Source organism: Electrophorus electricus, chromosome 18 (genome assembly GCF_041902795.1).
Source record: "Electrophorus electricus isolate QZ-2024a chromosome 18, ASM4190279v1, whole genome shotgun sequence".
NCBI classification, from domain to species: Eukaryota; Metazoa; Chordata; class Actinopteri; order Gymnotiformes; family Gymnotidae; genus Electrophorus; species Electrophorus electricus.
The window spans coordinates 9,243,023-9,261,291 of NC_137514.1; the positions used below are offsets into that span (position 1 = coordinate 9,243,023).

The 18,269-nt window shown below is 39.0% G+C and overlaps 2 protein-coding genes across 2 annotated transcripts; both read right to left on the minus strand.

Annotated features, from left to right (window-relative positions):
* Positions 1–3,697: 3,697 nt before the first annotated feature.
* On the minus strand, positions 3,698–7,510 carry LOC113578510 (uncharacterized protein CXorf38 homolog). The gene is made up of 6 exons (XM_027011803.3): positions 7,164–7,510; positions 6,889–7,023; positions 5,496–5,618; positions 5,103–5,252; positions 4,510–4,674; positions 3,698–3,979 (listed from the first exon to the last, which is right to left on the minus strand). The coding sequence occupies exons 1-6, from the start codon at positions 7,371–7,373 to the stop codon at positions 3,839–3,841; spliced, it is 924 nt and encodes a 307-aa protein (XP_026867604.2). The 5' UTR covers positions 7,374–7,510; the 3' UTR covers positions 3,698–3,838.
* Positions 7,511–7,818: 308 nt separating this feature from the next.
* Positions 7,819–11,759, minus strand: pcdh8.1 (protocadherin 8, tandem duplication 1). Its single transcript, XM_027011818.3, has 4 exons — positions 9,328–11,759; positions 9,146–9,225; positions 8,802–8,935; positions 7,819–8,530 (listed from the first exon to the last, which is right to left on the minus strand). The coding sequence occupies exons 1-4, from the start codon at positions 11,692–11,694 to the stop codon at positions 8,181–8,183; spliced, it is 2,931 nt and encodes a 976-aa protein (XP_026867619.2). The 5' UTR covers positions 11,695–11,759; the 3' UTR covers positions 7,819–8,180.
* Positions 11,760–18,269: the final 6,510 nt, after the last annotated feature.

The window sequence follows — 18,269 nt, forward strand, 5'->3', positions numbered from 1 at the left end:
TTAAGCAAAAATATAGTTACTTCAACAACGACTCGCTTTGTAGCTTATCCAAAAACAAGTTAGTTAGCTGCTGTTCTTCTTTGTACATGTTATCAAAAAATTAAAAGTACAACTGATCATAATGATATTACGCACCACAAGAGCCAAATTACTCCAGTCATTCAAAAAGTCCAAGCAAGATCTTCGTCAGAGCCCATCTTATTTGACAAGCGTGAATTTGCTGATTATAAGAAAATTACCCAGCAAAATAGGGTTGCCATTTCAGTAAATGTTTAAAATAACATTTATAAAATGCAATTTCCTATTATTTCCTATATTTAATAGAAAAAATATATCTTAACCAATCTAAATGAATCTAAAAAGTATCTATGCCCCAAAGTCTAAAAAGTACTTTAATTTACATGCAGAGTAGGCATCTGATAACATTCCTATGATGCACATCATCCCCCTATTTTCTAAAGACCTCACTTCTGAGACCAAGGCTGAGTCCCAGTAATAATAATAATAATAATAATAATAATAATAATAATAATAATAATAATAATAGTCCCAATAATAATCATCCCTGACTATATTATGGGGTAAACTCTTTTAGGAAAAATTCTCATGATGCTGTCTCTGTGTTGTAGGTAAAGGAATTGAAAAGTAAGGTAAAGAATGCAAATGAATGACAGGTCCTAACTATTTAACTTGTCTTTTAAAAAGTGCTCTTCAGTGCTCCCATGAGATTTGCCAATCATCTCTTTATTGGGGCCTGTCAACTTCCTCAAGATAGCAGAGAAGGTTTAAATTTTAAAACATTGCTCTTGAAAGTGGGTTAAAGAATACATCTTACCCCTCCAAGTTATTTTGCACAAAAAAGATCACAGCAAACAGGGACCAGAACAAGTTGAGTTTCATAGGTTTGTTAAGTTGCCACTCCCCTTACATCTGGTGGTGCTGCATGTTGTCAGTGTCATCAACATGCATGGTCAAAGAGCCACACAGGCATGCTGAGAGCTGAACACAACTTGGAAAAATACATCTGAGAGTGTTACATGGGGAACTCCACTGGTCCTCCTCTGCTCTCATGCAACTGCACACCCTGCTTTAGAAGATGAAATTGAAAAGGAAAGCAGCCAATAAAATGGTGTGAGAACACTCCTGAGGCTGACATGAGATAACACCTCTGAGGTTTGATGTACAGTTCTAATGTTCCTGTCTTCCATCTTCCCACAGTCTCAGTTATTAATATTTCAGGTTTACACAGAAATTGCTTTGCAGATAGATGATTTTAAAGGAGGAATTTTAAATGTCTTTTCTTATTAAATTCTTGAAATTTCAGATTCCAAACTTTTTTAGGTCAAGTCTACCCAGTTCATAAGAGAGGATATATTGAAAGCATTTCCCCTGCTAACACCTCCAAAATTAAAGAAAATATTCTGCAGAAAAGCATCCGGACTCTGCAGTTTACAGCTAACACTGTTTTACAGTATTTATATATGATGTTTCATTCCTTTGCCTGTTCCACAGTTCCTCAGTTTTCTGCAGCATGGGAACCCCCTTTAGAGACAAGGCAAAAGTAGGGGAAGGTGACAATATAGGTGAAATGTCAGCGCACTCGTGCAAGTAAATAACCAATGTTGTTACCAAAGATATGCAATAACCATTAACAAGGTTACAAATTATGACATTGAGAAATAAAATATATGTTTTTGTCTTCTAGAGTTTTGTACAAAGTTTTGGCCCCCACCTCAATATTCAGACCAAACCCCACAACATGGCCAAAAAAGATGTAGGCTAACGTCTGAGGACAAACGTGACTATCATAGCCACAAATACCAAAGTTTAGGTGTCTGGGAAGTTAATATGTATGCACTGACTGAAACCATAACTTTTGAATTTATTCTAAAGTTTATTTGTGTTGGTCTTCATTATTCATTTAATAACTTATATACAGCCTATTCACAGAAATTGCCTATATAAAAATATAGACAAACACATTCTCAAACAAAAACTGCTACTACTGTGGTAGCTTAATATTTTTTGCTTCTTGATAACAAAATTGTTTCAGGAATTATTTAAACGCTGAAGCAGAATAAAATGTTAAAATAATATAGGTGTATAGGAACATTTCCTCTGTCTTATGCAGACTGCTTAAATGGGGCCATGTTTTTTATGTATGATGTAAGGTTCTAAAACCTAAAATATCTTAACATCACAACTGTGTCAACAGCCATGCAGAAAAGGTTAAATATGAGACACTCTAGGAAACTCCTTTCATGGACCAGCAATTTCATGGATGACTAACATTTATAAATTAATAATTAAATAACAAAATAAGACAATAGACTAAACAAGCCTATAACAGCAGCTACTGATTCTTCCACCACATGTTCACACAATTGGTTGGAGTTATGATTAATAATCTACATTTAAATCTGAAAAAGTCTATAAACCCTGTACATTTTTCATGGCCTAAATATCAACACAAAAGGTATGGAACATAGCCTAGCCGAGGGACAGATAAATACTTCATACAGAAGTCAAAGTGTTTAAGTAGCATTTTATCAGCAAAGCAGGTCATGCATGAGTTGCTTACTTTATGGTTTGAGGCTTTTATGTGTCGCCAGTAAATTCTCACAGCAGATTACTATGATACTTGTATATATATAGCAACTGTCATTCCCCCCAAAGCTTTCCACCAAGAGTATTCTTCTGCTGTGTGGGCTGAAGCCAATCCTGCTCTGTGTTGTCACTTCATACTGTGGGGTGGAATCTGTGACTGGATCTCTCCAAACTACAAGTACTTATGCACTAGCACCACTGAAATAGCCTGCTCTCTCTCCAACAACAAGGACCTGCTTATAGTTTTGTCCCACTTTGTTCATGATGAAGTCTTTCCTGCACCTGTTGCGAATATTTTGATTTGCCTATTCATTCATAAGGTCTTCATAAACATATTCAAATTTTCTTGTTGCCTTGTCTTTAACTAGAATTCCTCGCCTCAATGATTGTTCCTCAAAGTAAAATTGACTGTACTAATTACTGGATAAATTGCACTTGGGATCTGTTTCAAGGCTGGGAAGTATTTTCAACTGAGTAAAGGTGAAGCACCTTGTCAAGACCAGGTGCTCTACACCTGTGAATAACCTTTATATTTCAGGTGAACTGCATCAAAGGGGTCAAACTAGGTTTAGCACAGGCCATGTACATTACTGAGTTGATGCAGGTTTTATTAAACTTTAGGTCAGGAAGTGCTCTGTGCTTGTTATTCTGGAGATTTACCTGGTGAACTCCTCTGAGCCTCCACTGCACTGAAATACTTTGTCCACGTGAACATCACTGTGCAAAGGTCCCGGAGACAGGAAGCAGACAAGAAAATAATTTGATGCACTCTGAGAAAATTAAGAATGCTTGAAAATTATTGTGAATTATTGTACCAAGATAGAGAGATCTGAAAACTACCCTTTAAGCTGTACTACTTCCACTGATCCAAAGTTTGTTCTGACTCACCACTGTGTTTGGGCCAAGCTGTCTTTATAAAGGAGAAGAAATACAATATGGGTTTTTGCTTGCGTTAAACCCACTGGAGTATGTTCTTCGCAATTTAACTTGAATTTTAACAGTTTCAAATATTAGAGATTGAGAGAAGTTTCTACGATCTTAAAGCAGTACTGAATAAGATTAAAACAAAGCTACCCATAAAAGAAGCTCGTGGATGAACCATGCATAATGTTTATTTTAACAGTTTAAAATGTAAACAAAACTGAAGTTTCCAATGTTCATGTGTTTCATATTTCTACTGTCTTGAAAAAAAGACAATGGTCTGTTCTTCCTTGTTCTTTGTGTAGTACAGTCACTGTTGCCCACTGTTGCTGTTTAAGCTCTGCAGTTGATCTTCTAAAACCTGAATGCTATGAAGCTCATTCCCGAACTGTTCTTCAAGGTCCTTATTGCCACTCAGAAATCTGTGGAGCATCTGCAATTTCTGCAAATCCTAGAAGCAAGAACATTTAGCTTACAACATTTATCTTAAAAAAAGTATAGCAATGTATTAAAGAACAAGGTAGATGTTTATAAATGTAGACTTAAATCTATTTGATATTCTAATGCTGTGTTGAACTACAGGAAATGCTCAAGTATGTTTTTTTTTATTTCACATTTCTGAAAATTATTAGGTTTTATAGAGATTGTTACATGAAGGGAGAAAGTATTCAGAACACTAACAGTAGTTAATGGGGTATCTTTAAATGTGCATTCATATGATATGTTGTAACTGAAACTGGAATCCCCCCACCACAACAAACTATTTAAGCTTCAAGTATCAGGCATATATATAAATGTGAAGTCACATCTGTGTGCCTGTATAAATTATTTGACTTTTCCTAATTTCATTTTCATAATGGTAACGCAGAAATGCTTCAATAAGGTCAACACACTCCATATGGTCACTTCATTTACTGATGAATATTTGATACTGTTCAGAAATAGCTACTCCTAATGTAGGCTGCTCTATGTAAATCTTACCGCATATATCGGCGCCCCCTCATGTTCATCGGTGTTTAAAAGGTCTTTCAAACTTTCCCGGAGTAGCTCTGTCTCCCACAGGCTGATGGATTCAATCCCCACCCTGTTGGCTCCATCCACACTGTCCACCCCAGGGACATGCACTGACAGATCCACTGACAGCATCTGATTAGCATGTTTAAAATTTGCAGTTCACACCACAGAGCAGATTTACCACTTTGTGTGTCTCATGGAACATCAGATTACCATTGATACTTATACTAAAAGTTCTAAAACACTGATTGTGGATAACTGTTTTATAATTTGTGATTTATCTGATTAAATTGTGATTAATGAGAAAGTATGAAAAACATATCATAGCGGGCAGTGGTACATCAGAGGTTAAGGTACTTGGCTAATAATCAGAAGGTTGTCAATTCAAACCCCACCACTGTCATGTTGCCACTGTTGGGCCCCTGAGCAAGGCCTCTGACCCCTGTTTTCTTAATAAAGTTAAGTCACTTAACTAAAAGTGTCAGCTAAATTCTCTAAATGTAAATATTATAGGTCTGAGTTTACCATGGTTAAAATCCTCTAATGCTGCTTTTTTATACCTCCTGGATCTGTTGGGCTGCTATGGCCACTTCAGGTACATGGCGTAACTGCAGTAACAGCTGCTCCAGACTCTTCTGAAAGTGTGCCATCCACTGATCGGAGACCCGCATTTCACACGAGTGCATCAGCTCATTCCTGTAGCGGATCACCTGCAGAGCACAGATGGACGAGATATCTGCATTGACAGGATAAAGAGAACATTTTCACATGGTGCTGGAGCCCAGCAAACTAACTTTGATCTGGCCTAGCTATCTGCAAACCAACTGCGCTCACTCTTGTTTTCATGACTGCATGGCTTTGGATACAGTTTGTGCCTTTTTTCCCCAACTGCTATCTGCGATTTACTTATTTAGAATAGTTTTGAGTGAAAATGTGGTTTAGCAGCTGCTCACCTCAGTAACGAGACAGTGGTTGATGAAGCTGAAGTGGTCGCAGAGGTGGAGGAGGTTGAGGAGAGCAGCGGCATCACAGTGCTCTGCTCTGGTGACGCCCGTCTGCCCTCGGGGCATAAAAGCCTACACAACATAATCACACTCTTGAAACACATTCAGCTACAGAGCCTCAACTGCTTAAGAGGAGCTCAAGCAGATAAGCAAAGCCCCCCAAGCCAACACACGAGGGAGATGTAGTTCGTGCTCAACACTGCCAGACTGGGCAATTTCCTGACCAATGGCCTATTTTCATTAAATTGGTGGGGTGGGGTGGGGTGGGGTGGACTTAGGCAGGCTCATAAAATGTACCCTTCTGTTGCCAGTGCTGGGTGATATTTTGAAGGGTAAAGTTGTGCTGACAGGGCAGTCTACCATGTCTGCCTGTTTTCTCAGATACACCAATTTAACAAAATCAATGACTGCAATATTTGCTTATAGGTATATAAATCTTCTGCAACAAATTATGTCAGATAAATTTATTTGACATGTATTATATATAAAAGAACAGCTTTTACTTAATGCTTTAAAGCACTGAACATAAGTATTATAATTATTATTATTATTATTATTATTATTAATAATAATAATAATAATAATAATAATAATAATAATAATAATGTTTATTATTGCATCATAATTCACGATCTGATGCCTCTGCACACTTATTCATAAACATTTTTGAAACACAACACCCTTACCCTTGGGAAGCTCCCCCAGTGTCTAGTATGTATCAGCTTAACCCAGGAACTGTATAGTGTAGTCAATAACCATTTTATTGGAAACACTTTACATTACAAACACCTTGCATGCATACAACTAGACCGTTTTTGCCATGCACAATTTTTGTTAGCCAGCACTTCATCAGAGGTCAGGTTTTTACTACAAGGCCGCTGTTGGCTAGATATTTTTGTATGGTAGACTACCCACAACCTAGCAGTGACAATACCAGTTAAAAACTCTAACAACACTGATACCAAATCACCCACTACCATGATACTCTTGTGCTGAGAATGGTCCATCACCCAAACAATATCCTGTCAGCAGTGGTCCTGTGGCCAGAAACCATCTGGTAATTAATGGGGTAGAGATGGTTCACAGATTGTTTTTGGTAACAGATGGGATACAGTCTGTAATTGCACACCCATAAACTGCACCTAAGAGAGGTGTACTTAATAAAGTAGCCTTTGAGGATATTTGTAAAGTAGGTGTTTCTAATAAAACAGGTGGTGGATTGTAAGCTACCTTTAAGTTTATGTGTAGGGTGTTTCTAATAAAACAGGTGGTGGCGTGTAAGCTACCTTTAAGTTTATGTGTAAGGTGTTTCTAATAAAACGGGTGGTGGGACATAACCTACCTTTGCCAGTTCCCAGGGTTCAGTGGGCCATAGCCAGGGTCTGCAGTTTCCCCAGTTAATAACACTATATGGCTTTGTGTGGTGCTTCACTATTTCCCTCTTCCACTCACTACAAAGGGCACAAACCGACTGGAACTGGAGGACAAGGTAAAGTGTCAGGAGTAGATCATTACACATGTATAGTTTCCTAGGTACAGAAAAGAAAATACATTTATATATTTAGGTTGTTGCCTACAGATGCTCTGAAATACGTGAATTATTTATAGAGAAAGTACCTGGTTATTCTTTGGTCTACAATTGCTTTGACACGTTGTCCCTCTTAGCAAGATCGTGTTGCTATTGATCACAACGTTGTGAAAGTCTCGCATTTCATTGTCCACAAATCCACACAAACCGTCTTTAACTTTCATAAGGCAATAGCCTGCTTTTAACCAGTTTTTGTACCCAACTTCATTAAGACGCGCAAACAGCTCCTCGTGAACCATGTCCGTGATCTAAAACCTTTCAGTGAAACCAAGCGAATTAGCGTACTTCTAACAAGAACACATCTCGGTAATGCCAGAAGGAAATAAGGAAACACTCCTATCGATGGCTGATAGGACCAGTACAGTATACTTTTTGTTTATACAGCAACCCTTCCGTAAAAAATAAGATGCCTTAGAAATGGATTGTGGGTATTGTAGGAACAATGCGGAATTGATAACACTTTCACGCATTTCATTCTGACGTTGGGTGGCGCTGTAGCTCAAGTTGTGCTTTCGAGGAGTCTTGAAAGGAAATACTCTACGGCTAGTGGTTAATTAAATCTGTAAAGTAAATTGCAAGGCAAAACTGTAACAAAAATACAGCTACATAATAGGCTGCCTAAATACACATAGTGTATATATAAATATATAAATCTCCACTTTACAACAGAAATATTTAATTTGTTTCATTTATTCAAAATTAAACCAGAAACATTCACAATATGCAATAAATATAATATACTTTATTTACATATATTTACAGTACCAGATATTTAAATAAAGACTGCAGCATGCCAGGCCGGAAGAGAAGATTCTGGGCTAAGCTTTTACAAATAACTACCCTATGTTACAAACAGAACAAAGCAGAAAGCAGACAAATATCACACAATCAGAATGCTCTCAGTAACAAACAATCGATGAAAAAGCATTACATTCACTCCTGAATGAAAGTTTTCTGGCTTTAAATACTGGTTGAAATGATTGGTTAAATGTAACATTCACATTTGAGCACTGAAAGACAATCATATATATAATCACAGTCTGTCTTCAAAATGACACTACAGGTGTGGTGGCCATGTCTGAGGTTGGCTCCTTGGTAGCTGGGCCTTGTCTGTCCATCTGAGCATGTGCAGGCTGGTTGTAATAAAGCTGTGAAGGCAGCATTCCCATTCTGTGACATCTGGATTCCTGTGTTTGCTCAGAAGCTCGTGGGAGAACTGTATTATAACCATAGTCCCTCCAAGAAGGTCCTTGGACATGAGAAGACAGGCGCTGGCTGCAGACTGGCATCTGATATGCTAAAGTGTATCCACTTTTACCCACGTGAGTGCTGGAAGCGTGTGTTGGGATCTCTCTTGCTGAGCAAGTTCCACTCATTGGTCCAGTGTGGAATGAACCTGAAATTAAACTAAAAGATTAGTTTTCAACAAAAGAGATCTGTAAAATAATTTTCTTAGGCTAACACATATTTCAAAACATAATAACTTTTCAAATGAATTCTGAAAAATTCTCATATTTAAACATATTCATAAAGCCCATATACTTTCTTTTTTGCAATTTATCTTAGGATGGAGGTGAAAAGCATTAGAAAATCATATTACATTTCTATCAGAGAATACACTATAAAAATATGAAGTTTATAAATTGCAAATGCCCTAGAAAACTTACTTCTAGCATGTCGGTGATTAAGGGTGGTCATCTTTTGACCTGCTTCTCCACCAGTGTCAGAGTCACTGTCATTGAAGTCACTGTCTCCTTTCCCGCTGTCCTTCACACTCATCTGATCAGTGGTCTTGAAGACACTGTTAACGGAATAGACAAGTCAGAAAAGGGGCACAGGCATCCAGTAACAGCCATGCCAAAGGAGGAACACAAACAGTCAGCCATAGTTTGCATCTAGAGCAAACCTTAGTTAGCCAGGCAATATGTTTACATGAAATCAAAGCCTTGCATTTGGCAGTTAACACTAAACAGGTTCATTAAAGACCATGAGAAAACTGAATAAAACATACCTTGTTTGAAGTGCATATCTGTCTCCTTGCCAAATGGCCAGAGGTTCAAAATGAGTCTTATTGAAGAGAGGTTGAAACACCTAGAGACAAAAGGATCAACAGTAAGCCCTCACATCTTTTCCTGTAATTATCAGAATAAATTAAGCTTGGTCATAGACTATATTCACTTGTGTGCTATTTACCTTATTGTCAGAGTCCTTGCTCTGTTCCTCTTCATAAGACGAGTCACCCCTTGAGGATGAAATTTGCTCTGTGACAGTGGTACTGCCTCCAGAAAAGCTGTTCGTGTCTGATGAGTCAATACTGTGTGATGGTAGCAGAGTCTTTTTGAAGTGTCCCGCAGAGCCACCCTCCATTTTGCTGATGGACACGTCTCTGTGGATGGTCCTGCGTGAGAGGGCCACTGCAGCAATTGCAACCAGCAACATTACGCACATGGTGCCCAGAAGTACAATGACAATGAGGGAAACGTCTACATCATGGTCGTCCTTTTCATCACTTGACTCAAGAACTACCATTACTTGCTTCTCCAAAGGTTCTGTATCTGAAACCACAAAACGGATTGTGGCGGTGCAAGAGAAAGGCGTCCGACCAAGGTCGCTAACTCTGACTTTGATTTCAATCACATCATCGTACCTGAACATTAGGCGGTGCTTCAGCACAATCTCACCAGATTTTTTGTTAATGGAAAACAGTATTTCTTTGTCCTCCAGAATGGTGTAAGAGAGCTCGGCATTCACCCCATCGTCCATGTCATGGGCCTCAACCCTCAAGGCAATGTAACCAGCTGGAGCATTGTACGGTATAGGCACATCTGTGGAGCCGTTGATGAGAACAGGATAAGTGATAAAAGGCACATTATCATTCTCATCCACAATCCTGACCTTCACCAGAGCAGTACTTGACAATGAAGGAGAACCCCCATCAGTGGCTAGGATGGCAACTTCAATCTGCTTTACATGCTCATGGTCAAGTGAGCTCACTGTGTAAAGAGTCCCTGAAACTGAGTCCACTGAAAGAAAAGAACTCACGAGGACTCCTTCAACTTCGTTTTCCAGAAGTTTATACGTCACTTTGCCGTTTGCAGCCTCGTCAGGATCACGAGCTACTAAAGAAGCAATGTAGGATCCCGGGGCTTTGTTTTCCATCACTGAAATTTCATAGACGGGTTGGCTGAACAATGGGGGGTTGTCGTTCTCATCACCAACTCTTATCGTGTATTGAGTAAACGTTTTAAATGGTGGCGAGCCAAGGTCTTCCGCTATTACAGTTAAGTTATATTCAGGAATCTTTTCTCGGTCCAAAGCAGATGTGGTGACAATCATAAAATTGTCGCCGTACGCCTGCTGAAGTTTAAAGTGCTCGTGTCCGTGCAAACTTACGTGCACATATCCGTTAGCACCCGAGTCTTTGTCTGTGACGCTGATGAGAGCAACGAAGCTCTCCACCGCTGCCACTTCTGTGATGTAGGCCATGCCTTCATTCATCAACGTCATTGGTTTGATCGTGATGTCTGGGGCATTGTCGTTCACATCTACAATTTCAATGATAACTGCGCAAGTTGATGGAATGGAATTCTCACCTAAATCATACGCCTGTATGTTCAGCTCGTATGATTTTCTTACTTCAAAGTCTACCATAGATTTCACGGTCACTGCACCGCTTAAAGGATCAATGTCAAAATTGTTTTTCATGTCGTTGAGAACACCCTCCACAAAATCATAGTGTACGTCACCATTCTGGCCATGGTCGGGGTCGAACGCTTGAACCCTGAGCAAGAGAAAACCAATAGGTGCGTCTTCATTGAGTTCAACTTTAAGACTTTTGTGCTCAAACTGAGGACTGTTATCATTTGAGTCCAAAACCTTAACATGAACTGTCACCGATCCAGACTTTGGAGGACTCCCACCATCACTTGCAGTAACCTGAAGTGTGTACGAATCCTCAATCTCTCTGTCCAGCTCTTTCACTAGCACAAGTTGAGCAAATTTCATGTCATCTTCGGCGGTTCGCACCTCTATATCAAAATAACTATTATGAAACAGCTGATAACTTTGGATGTAGTTGTTTCCAACATCCAGGTCGTTGGCCACCTCTAACGGAAAATGCGTGCCCACAGCCATGCTCTCTAAAATCTCGAGTTGTATTTCGTTATGAGGAAACATCGGAGAATGGTCATTAATGTCTCTCACGTGAATCTCGACATGGATTAGGTGAAACTTTTCCTTGGAGAAAACCACCACGTCAGACGTGATCAGGCATTGTGTGGAACGCTGACATAGCTTCTCTCGGTCAATGCGCTGTCCCACCGTAAGGAGCCCGTCGCACTTTCGCATCTGAATCAGTGATGAATTTCCTTCTTGCATGAAGCGGAAACTTGTGTTCGGGTCTTCGGACGGGTCGATTTTCAGGTCCATTGAAAGATTTCCAATAAACGTTCCTGGCGCATCCTCCTCATAGGTGTAATATTTTGTTGTTATCCCTAACACAACCGTGGTAGCAAAGATCACAACTGAGATCAAACTTACTAGCATTTTTCTAACCTCCATGTCCGTCTGAACTAGTAATCAGTAGATTTCTAAAACTCGTGATAGACCATCTAAAATGGATTCAGTTTGTGCGCATGCAGTATCTTCTTTCCAAATGCTCGTTTGAATTAGCCTGCAGAAGGTCTGTCAATGCGGGATTTAAGCCAGACTTCTATGCAAATAAGGAGTTCCGCTGACCAATGGCCTTGCTCTGATCCGCCAAACGGGACCGCCACAGTGTGTCCAAACTTTTTTCAACTTGGACAAAAGTACATTTATATTTTTACAAATTGGCTCCTTGTGGTGAACCAAAATGGATTTTACGTTTGTTTTAGTAGGCCTCATGTCTCGTTTGTTATATTATACATCAAAACACTGTATTGACGCTTAGTAAATTCAGAGCCAACAGGCTATTACAGTATGACTACAATCATTATCTGCCCGTGGAGCACGGTGTGATCGCCAATTTACATGTTACGTTTAACACTCTCTTATCCAGAGCGACTTACAAAAGTGCTTTGTCATTTACTCATAGAATGTATCCTAGCCAGTACAGTAGGTTAGAGTTCAATATATCAATGAACTAGAATACTGTTGAAATTTACGGGGCTTAATACTGATACATAGAAGTACAAAACACGTATACGCTCTAACTCAGATAACGATAAGTGCAGTAATAAACAATGCGTGTGCTTTCTAGGCACTGATTTACTTTCAGTACCAGACTTGAAACACTATAGACTTTTAGTAGGCTAAATCTCAAGCGTCAGTGCTAAACAGACTGTCACGATCCTAAATCTTATATAAAAACTATATAGACATGGCCCACGTGGTCATTATTTCAAGACGCATGCTGCAGACTTTTAACGATACATAAATGTATTAAATAGAAATGTGTATGTATGTATTGAGGAGACAGAATTGAAGTTTAATCTGTCCTATCCAAACAAACAACAACAACAAACATTTGAGTTGTGCTATATGCGTGCGTAATTAGCCGCACCATTTTTGTAGTGCGTTTTACTCTGATGCAATTTGGTTTGGGTCGACAAACGGATGGGTGACAAATTAAAGTATGTGATTTTGCGGCGACATTTTGGCACTCTGCGAGTCAAGAGGCGTGGCAGGTGTCAGTCTACCATCTGTCACACGCGCGAAGCACAAGGTGTTAAGATGTTGCGCCCAGTTGCTCGTCACACTTTAGACTACTGAACCTCGTCCCACAACAAGATTTCGCAGGCAGGTTACATCGCGAAGGGATGAGGGGGTCTTGGAAACTTACAATCTGCTTTCATAAATGCACCATGCTGAACATAAATGCTGAATTCATAAATATTCACCATTACATTTATAGGTTACCTCAAAATATAACAACTTGCCAGCTTACTCATTTAAATCCTCTCTCTTATGTAGGCCTAATAAACAATAAATAAAAAGCATAGTGACAGTATCTTTTTTTCGACCTCAACATTATCTATCTATCTATCTATCTATCTATCTATCTATCTATCTATCTATCTATCTATCTATCTATCTATCTATCTATCTATCTATCTATCTATCTATTTGGCAGTGAAAACTTGGTGTATAACATTTCTTAACCTTAATGCAACAACATCCCAACTTCTGGAACTCAGATTGCATTTCTGTATCAACCCTTTTAACATGTATAATGCCATGTTTTTCTTTTTTCTTTGCTTATTTGCGTGACGTGTAGTATCGAACACAACATATATTCGTTACAAAATATTTAATCAAATGCATATTTATTTTCATGTCAACCCAATGATTATTCTATTAGAACACAATGAAACAATAGGAGCCTAAAACACAACAACTCTGCATTTGCAGCAGCTGTAGCTATACTCTATAAAAACTAGTCATCACAAAGCTTTAAAAAATACCTCAGGCATGACTAAACCAAAATATTATAACAAAATTATCATGACAGTATCACATTCAACAACCTCCCTAACACTTGAGTATTATTATCACAATGCCTTTGGGAAACTATATTCAGTATATTTATAGTGAGGTCAGGCAAAGCCCTGTGCTACACTTAAAGGTGTAAACCTGGATGAGGACAACATGAAGTGAAGTATGTTTGAAATCATAATCAAAATTATGTTATAATAAATGTTTACATAATTTAGCTTTCATTAATATCAGTGTAGCTCAGTGGTTAAGGTACATGACGTTTAATTGGAAGCTTGCTGGTTCAAGCCCCAGTGCTGCCACTGTTGGGCGCCTGAGCAAGGCCCTCAACCCTCAATTGCAAAAGTTGTACTCAGTCATAATTGTAAATCATTTTTGATAAAAGCATCAGCTAAATGCCATAAATGTAAATCAGTGTCAGGATTTGTTACAGTAGTTTTATTGGACTATATGTTATATATAGAATTCAAATTACATTTTAAACGTTACAATTAATGTTGGCTACTCCAAAGCTAACAGGAGCTAACTGAAACAGCTGTGTCTAATTGCCAATCTAACAGAACATCCTGAATGTAAACCATTTAGAATGAATGATGTTGTCGTCACTGCAAACACTCATTCATCCTGAGTCGTGTCCTTCAATACAAACTCACACTGCATTGTCCTACTAGGGCCCCAGGTTAAGTGGACCATACACTTTTGACATTCCTCTACTTGTCGAGTCTTGAAAGCCCTATTGTTTCAGTTCGTCTCGTCCCCACTGGATGCCGTAATGGGCAATTGGTTCTAAATTGTTCAGGGAACTACTTCGGCGGAGCTGCCTGCAACCTGTTACTCGCTCAGCATATGGTATCCAACTGGAACATAAAAATCCTCTTCTCTTTTTGTTGGCTCAAGCATGGTGTCTTTCTTAAACTGAAATGCTCAGCACACATAATGCAATAGCGAATACCTTTGTTTGCTTTTGCCGAGAGAGAGAGAGAGAGAGAGAGAGAGAGAGACATGTTTGTTATTATGTTACTCCTGAGGCAAAGCTTAGGGTTGTTGTACTACATTTAAAGTTATCCACCCCCCCAAGTCAGTGATTTTCTTGGACAATTTAAATCGCACTGTCCACTTTCTCGGGTTTGCTACGCCGAATTCAACCATCATATGGTAATACTAATAGACCTTCTATTTACTCTACTCCAATTCTGATGAAAAAGACCAGGCATTAACAAACACTTTTTTTTTACTAAAGTTAATTCAGTACAGCTGGTGTTGATGTTGATCCTTAATGCCAAATAATTAAGGCAATGGGGGTGCACACTAAGCTACTCATGTGGCTTTGAGGATAAGCCTGTTGATAAGTAGCCTAGGCTAAAAGCTTTACGTGTCAATTCCCTTCGCCGTTCGACTGAAAATGCAAAATCTTTACAATTACAGCAACGGAAAATAAATTTATTTGAAAATAAAAGCCGTTTTAATAGTTACATTTTCTGTCTCGTGGAGAAACAGCCCGGACCTAGTGTCCTGTGGACGTTTCAAGTGACCTCAAACTGCCTCTAGTTTGACACGTCGGCAGGGCGCTAAAGCCAGATCACAGCTGCGATTATTGCCTTGTGTGGTGGCTGTAAGAGCATTAGCACCAGTCAGGCAGGATGTTAGGTGCGAGCGCGTTCAAACGTGTTATTCAAAGGAATGGAGGCTGTGAAAAGCAGCCTGCAAAAAGGAAACTTGACACACAGTTTGTGAAACGTGAAAAGTGGTTCTTGACAAAACATCGAGATGAAATATTACGAATACAAAAGAGGCTTTAAAATGTGCTTTTAAATGTTCTATATTGGTTCAGTTAATTTAGTGCAAGCATAATGCCTTCTGTTGGGATGAGGTTTTACTTCAGTGTGGGCAGACACCTACATACATCTATAAGCTATGGACTGTAAGCAAACCAACCTGCTCCCTATAGCTGGCTAACTTCATGATTTTATTTGGATTTCACTGTCAAATCTAATATCAAAGTACAATATAAATAAACAGTATCAACTATCCAGGGTACACATCAATGAGAAGTGGGCCCTCCTGACATTTTATCTATTTCAAATGTTGTTAATACCTTTATGACTTGTTATAGGTTTGAACATATTTTAACTAATGTTCAAAATGAAAACTATCGCCAGTCTAAAACTTAAAATGTACATGACTGATGAAAAATATACCTTTCGTTCCAGCCAGTGAATACGCAGATATTTACAAAGGACCCAAAACTGGAAGAAATGGAATACCCTTTAAACATTTTGAAATGACAGAATTCTCTGAAGCTCTTTGAGTATTTGAAGCTTTATCTTACCCCATCTAAAGTGTGACATATTCAAAGTACATTGCTTCCCACAGTGCACAGTACACTTAATGCAAAACATTGCATTCATTTCTAATGCACTTTTTTTTTCTGTTTTAAAGGGCATCATTTCCTCAGAACGTTTAGCCATGCAGGCTGCCTTAAACCCCCTCAGCCTTCATCCTTCCTACACAGCCTCCCAGAAGCATTTTACTCCTGAACTAGTGGCAGCTCTTTAAGCAGATGTATATGTGTCATCTAATGGGTGGCATGAGGAGGGCTGCAGTTTGGAAGAGGTGACGCATAATTTTGGGCCCATTTGGGCTGACCTGAAAAGCCGGATTAGTTTTAGCAGAGGGCTAAAGTGACAAATGGGAGGTGTGAGAGCAAGCGCGCTGAGCAGATGGGTGGATGACATATCAGGGCCACTCCAGCCAGGAGTCCCAGCGACTTAACACCTTCAGCACCTAACGTGTGTGGACGAAAGGGGTGGCAAGAGAGGGAAGCAGCAGCATGACACAGACAGGCTGCAGAGGAAGAGGATTGGGCATATAGGCATACAGACCGCAGGCAGAAAAAGAGAAACACTGTTACTGTGACCATCTTTGTTGAGATTAATAAGATTAGGCAGCCAACTTGTGAGGCACCTCTGCCTGTCTGAACTGACACTGCCTCTAACACATTTCATGGATGACCAGGAATGGATTTGTTTCTGGGCCTTTCCTTTTCTTTGCCCATTGTGTTGGGCGTGGCCCTACAGTATCATTGCAGTTCACTCACCGTAATGTCTTTTGTGTTTTTTTCATGATTATAAGAGCTTCACATTTGCAGTGTAGTCTGCTTAATGTTATACAGTGTGGTATAATGCTGGAAGATTGAGCCTCTACATTTTGAGATTACGGGTGGTTTTACTGGCCACAGTTCTACTGATGGTTTTTATGGCAGCAGAACTCACAGTTGTTCACCTTTCCAACCTAACTGCCAGCCCCTAAGCAGGCCATTGTCATTTCAGATCCTAGTTTTTCCATGCCAAGTTTCTGTGCTGTTATTTCATTTTGACTTCTCTCATCATCTAAAATCAATCCATGTATTTAAAACCTTCACTTTTCATTTCTGCATATCAAATTCACAAACAGAAATGAAGGGCAAGACACTGGTTATGTCAGTCAGTGGTAGGCTCAGAATTTTTATTTTAAGAGGTTTGCAGACATACCTAACTTTGACACTTTATTTTATTAAGTCAGTTTGTTCCAGTAAATTTGACCACTTAAAATCAGACTGAAGACACATAGTACATAATGTCTTTTCACCTTTAAACCAACTTGTTTGAGTATACAATAAAATTCTCTGTTCCAGTATTTCTGCTATGCACTGTATGTTAAGATGTTAATGCTCATAGGTTCAGAAATTGTATCCAGTGCAAACATCATTTTCTAGTGTGTAGAATCTAACCAAAAAAGACATTTATGCAACAAAGGGTGATTACTTAAATTAACACAGGAGGCAATTTATAACTATCAACATTTCTAACATTTACATTGAAAAACACTAATTAATATTTTAGAATGCATATGGCAAAACAGATTAATCTGTAATGGACTCCCCATAGATATAATAAGAGTTAAAATAGACATCCGTGTGTGTGTGTGTGTGTGTGTGTGTGTGTGTGTGTGTGTGTGTGTGTGTGTGTGTGTGAATTTGGGAGCAGCTCTGCTCAAAATTCTAACTTAACAAAGAATTGAGAGGGACACCACAATCACTTCAGTGTGGAATCACAGCAAGCCTGTTTTTGAAAGTGAGGAAAGCTCAAAAGAGACATTAGCATGCAGAAATGAAACAATCCCATCCCTCCCTCCCTCCCTCTCTCTCTCTCTCTCTCTCTCTCTCTCACACACACACACACACACACACACACACACACACACACACACACACACCTCATTTCTTAAGCCAAAACCCCAAATCCTTCCTCTCTTGAGGCTGCACAAACAGTGTATGATGACCTTGCTTTTTCTGTTATTCAAACTATAGTGGTCAAAATAATTTACATTTCTGTTGAAACACACAGGCCACAAACTTGGAAAACAGCATAATGTAAAAGGTTCATATAAGTATTTGTTCAAAAGGGTAACTTATATATGCGAAAATAGGATGGAATCCAGTACAACAATTATCAAAGCAGGCAATGGCAATTAAGGTATTCAATACAAATACGTTTGTGAAAGTTCCAACATTCTAATGTTCCAGTGTTCTTTGAGTGGAAGGGCAGTAACAGTCATTAAGTCAAAAGACAGCGACCTCTTCAGGATTGGATGGGTGGTACACAATCCTTACATTTCACTTA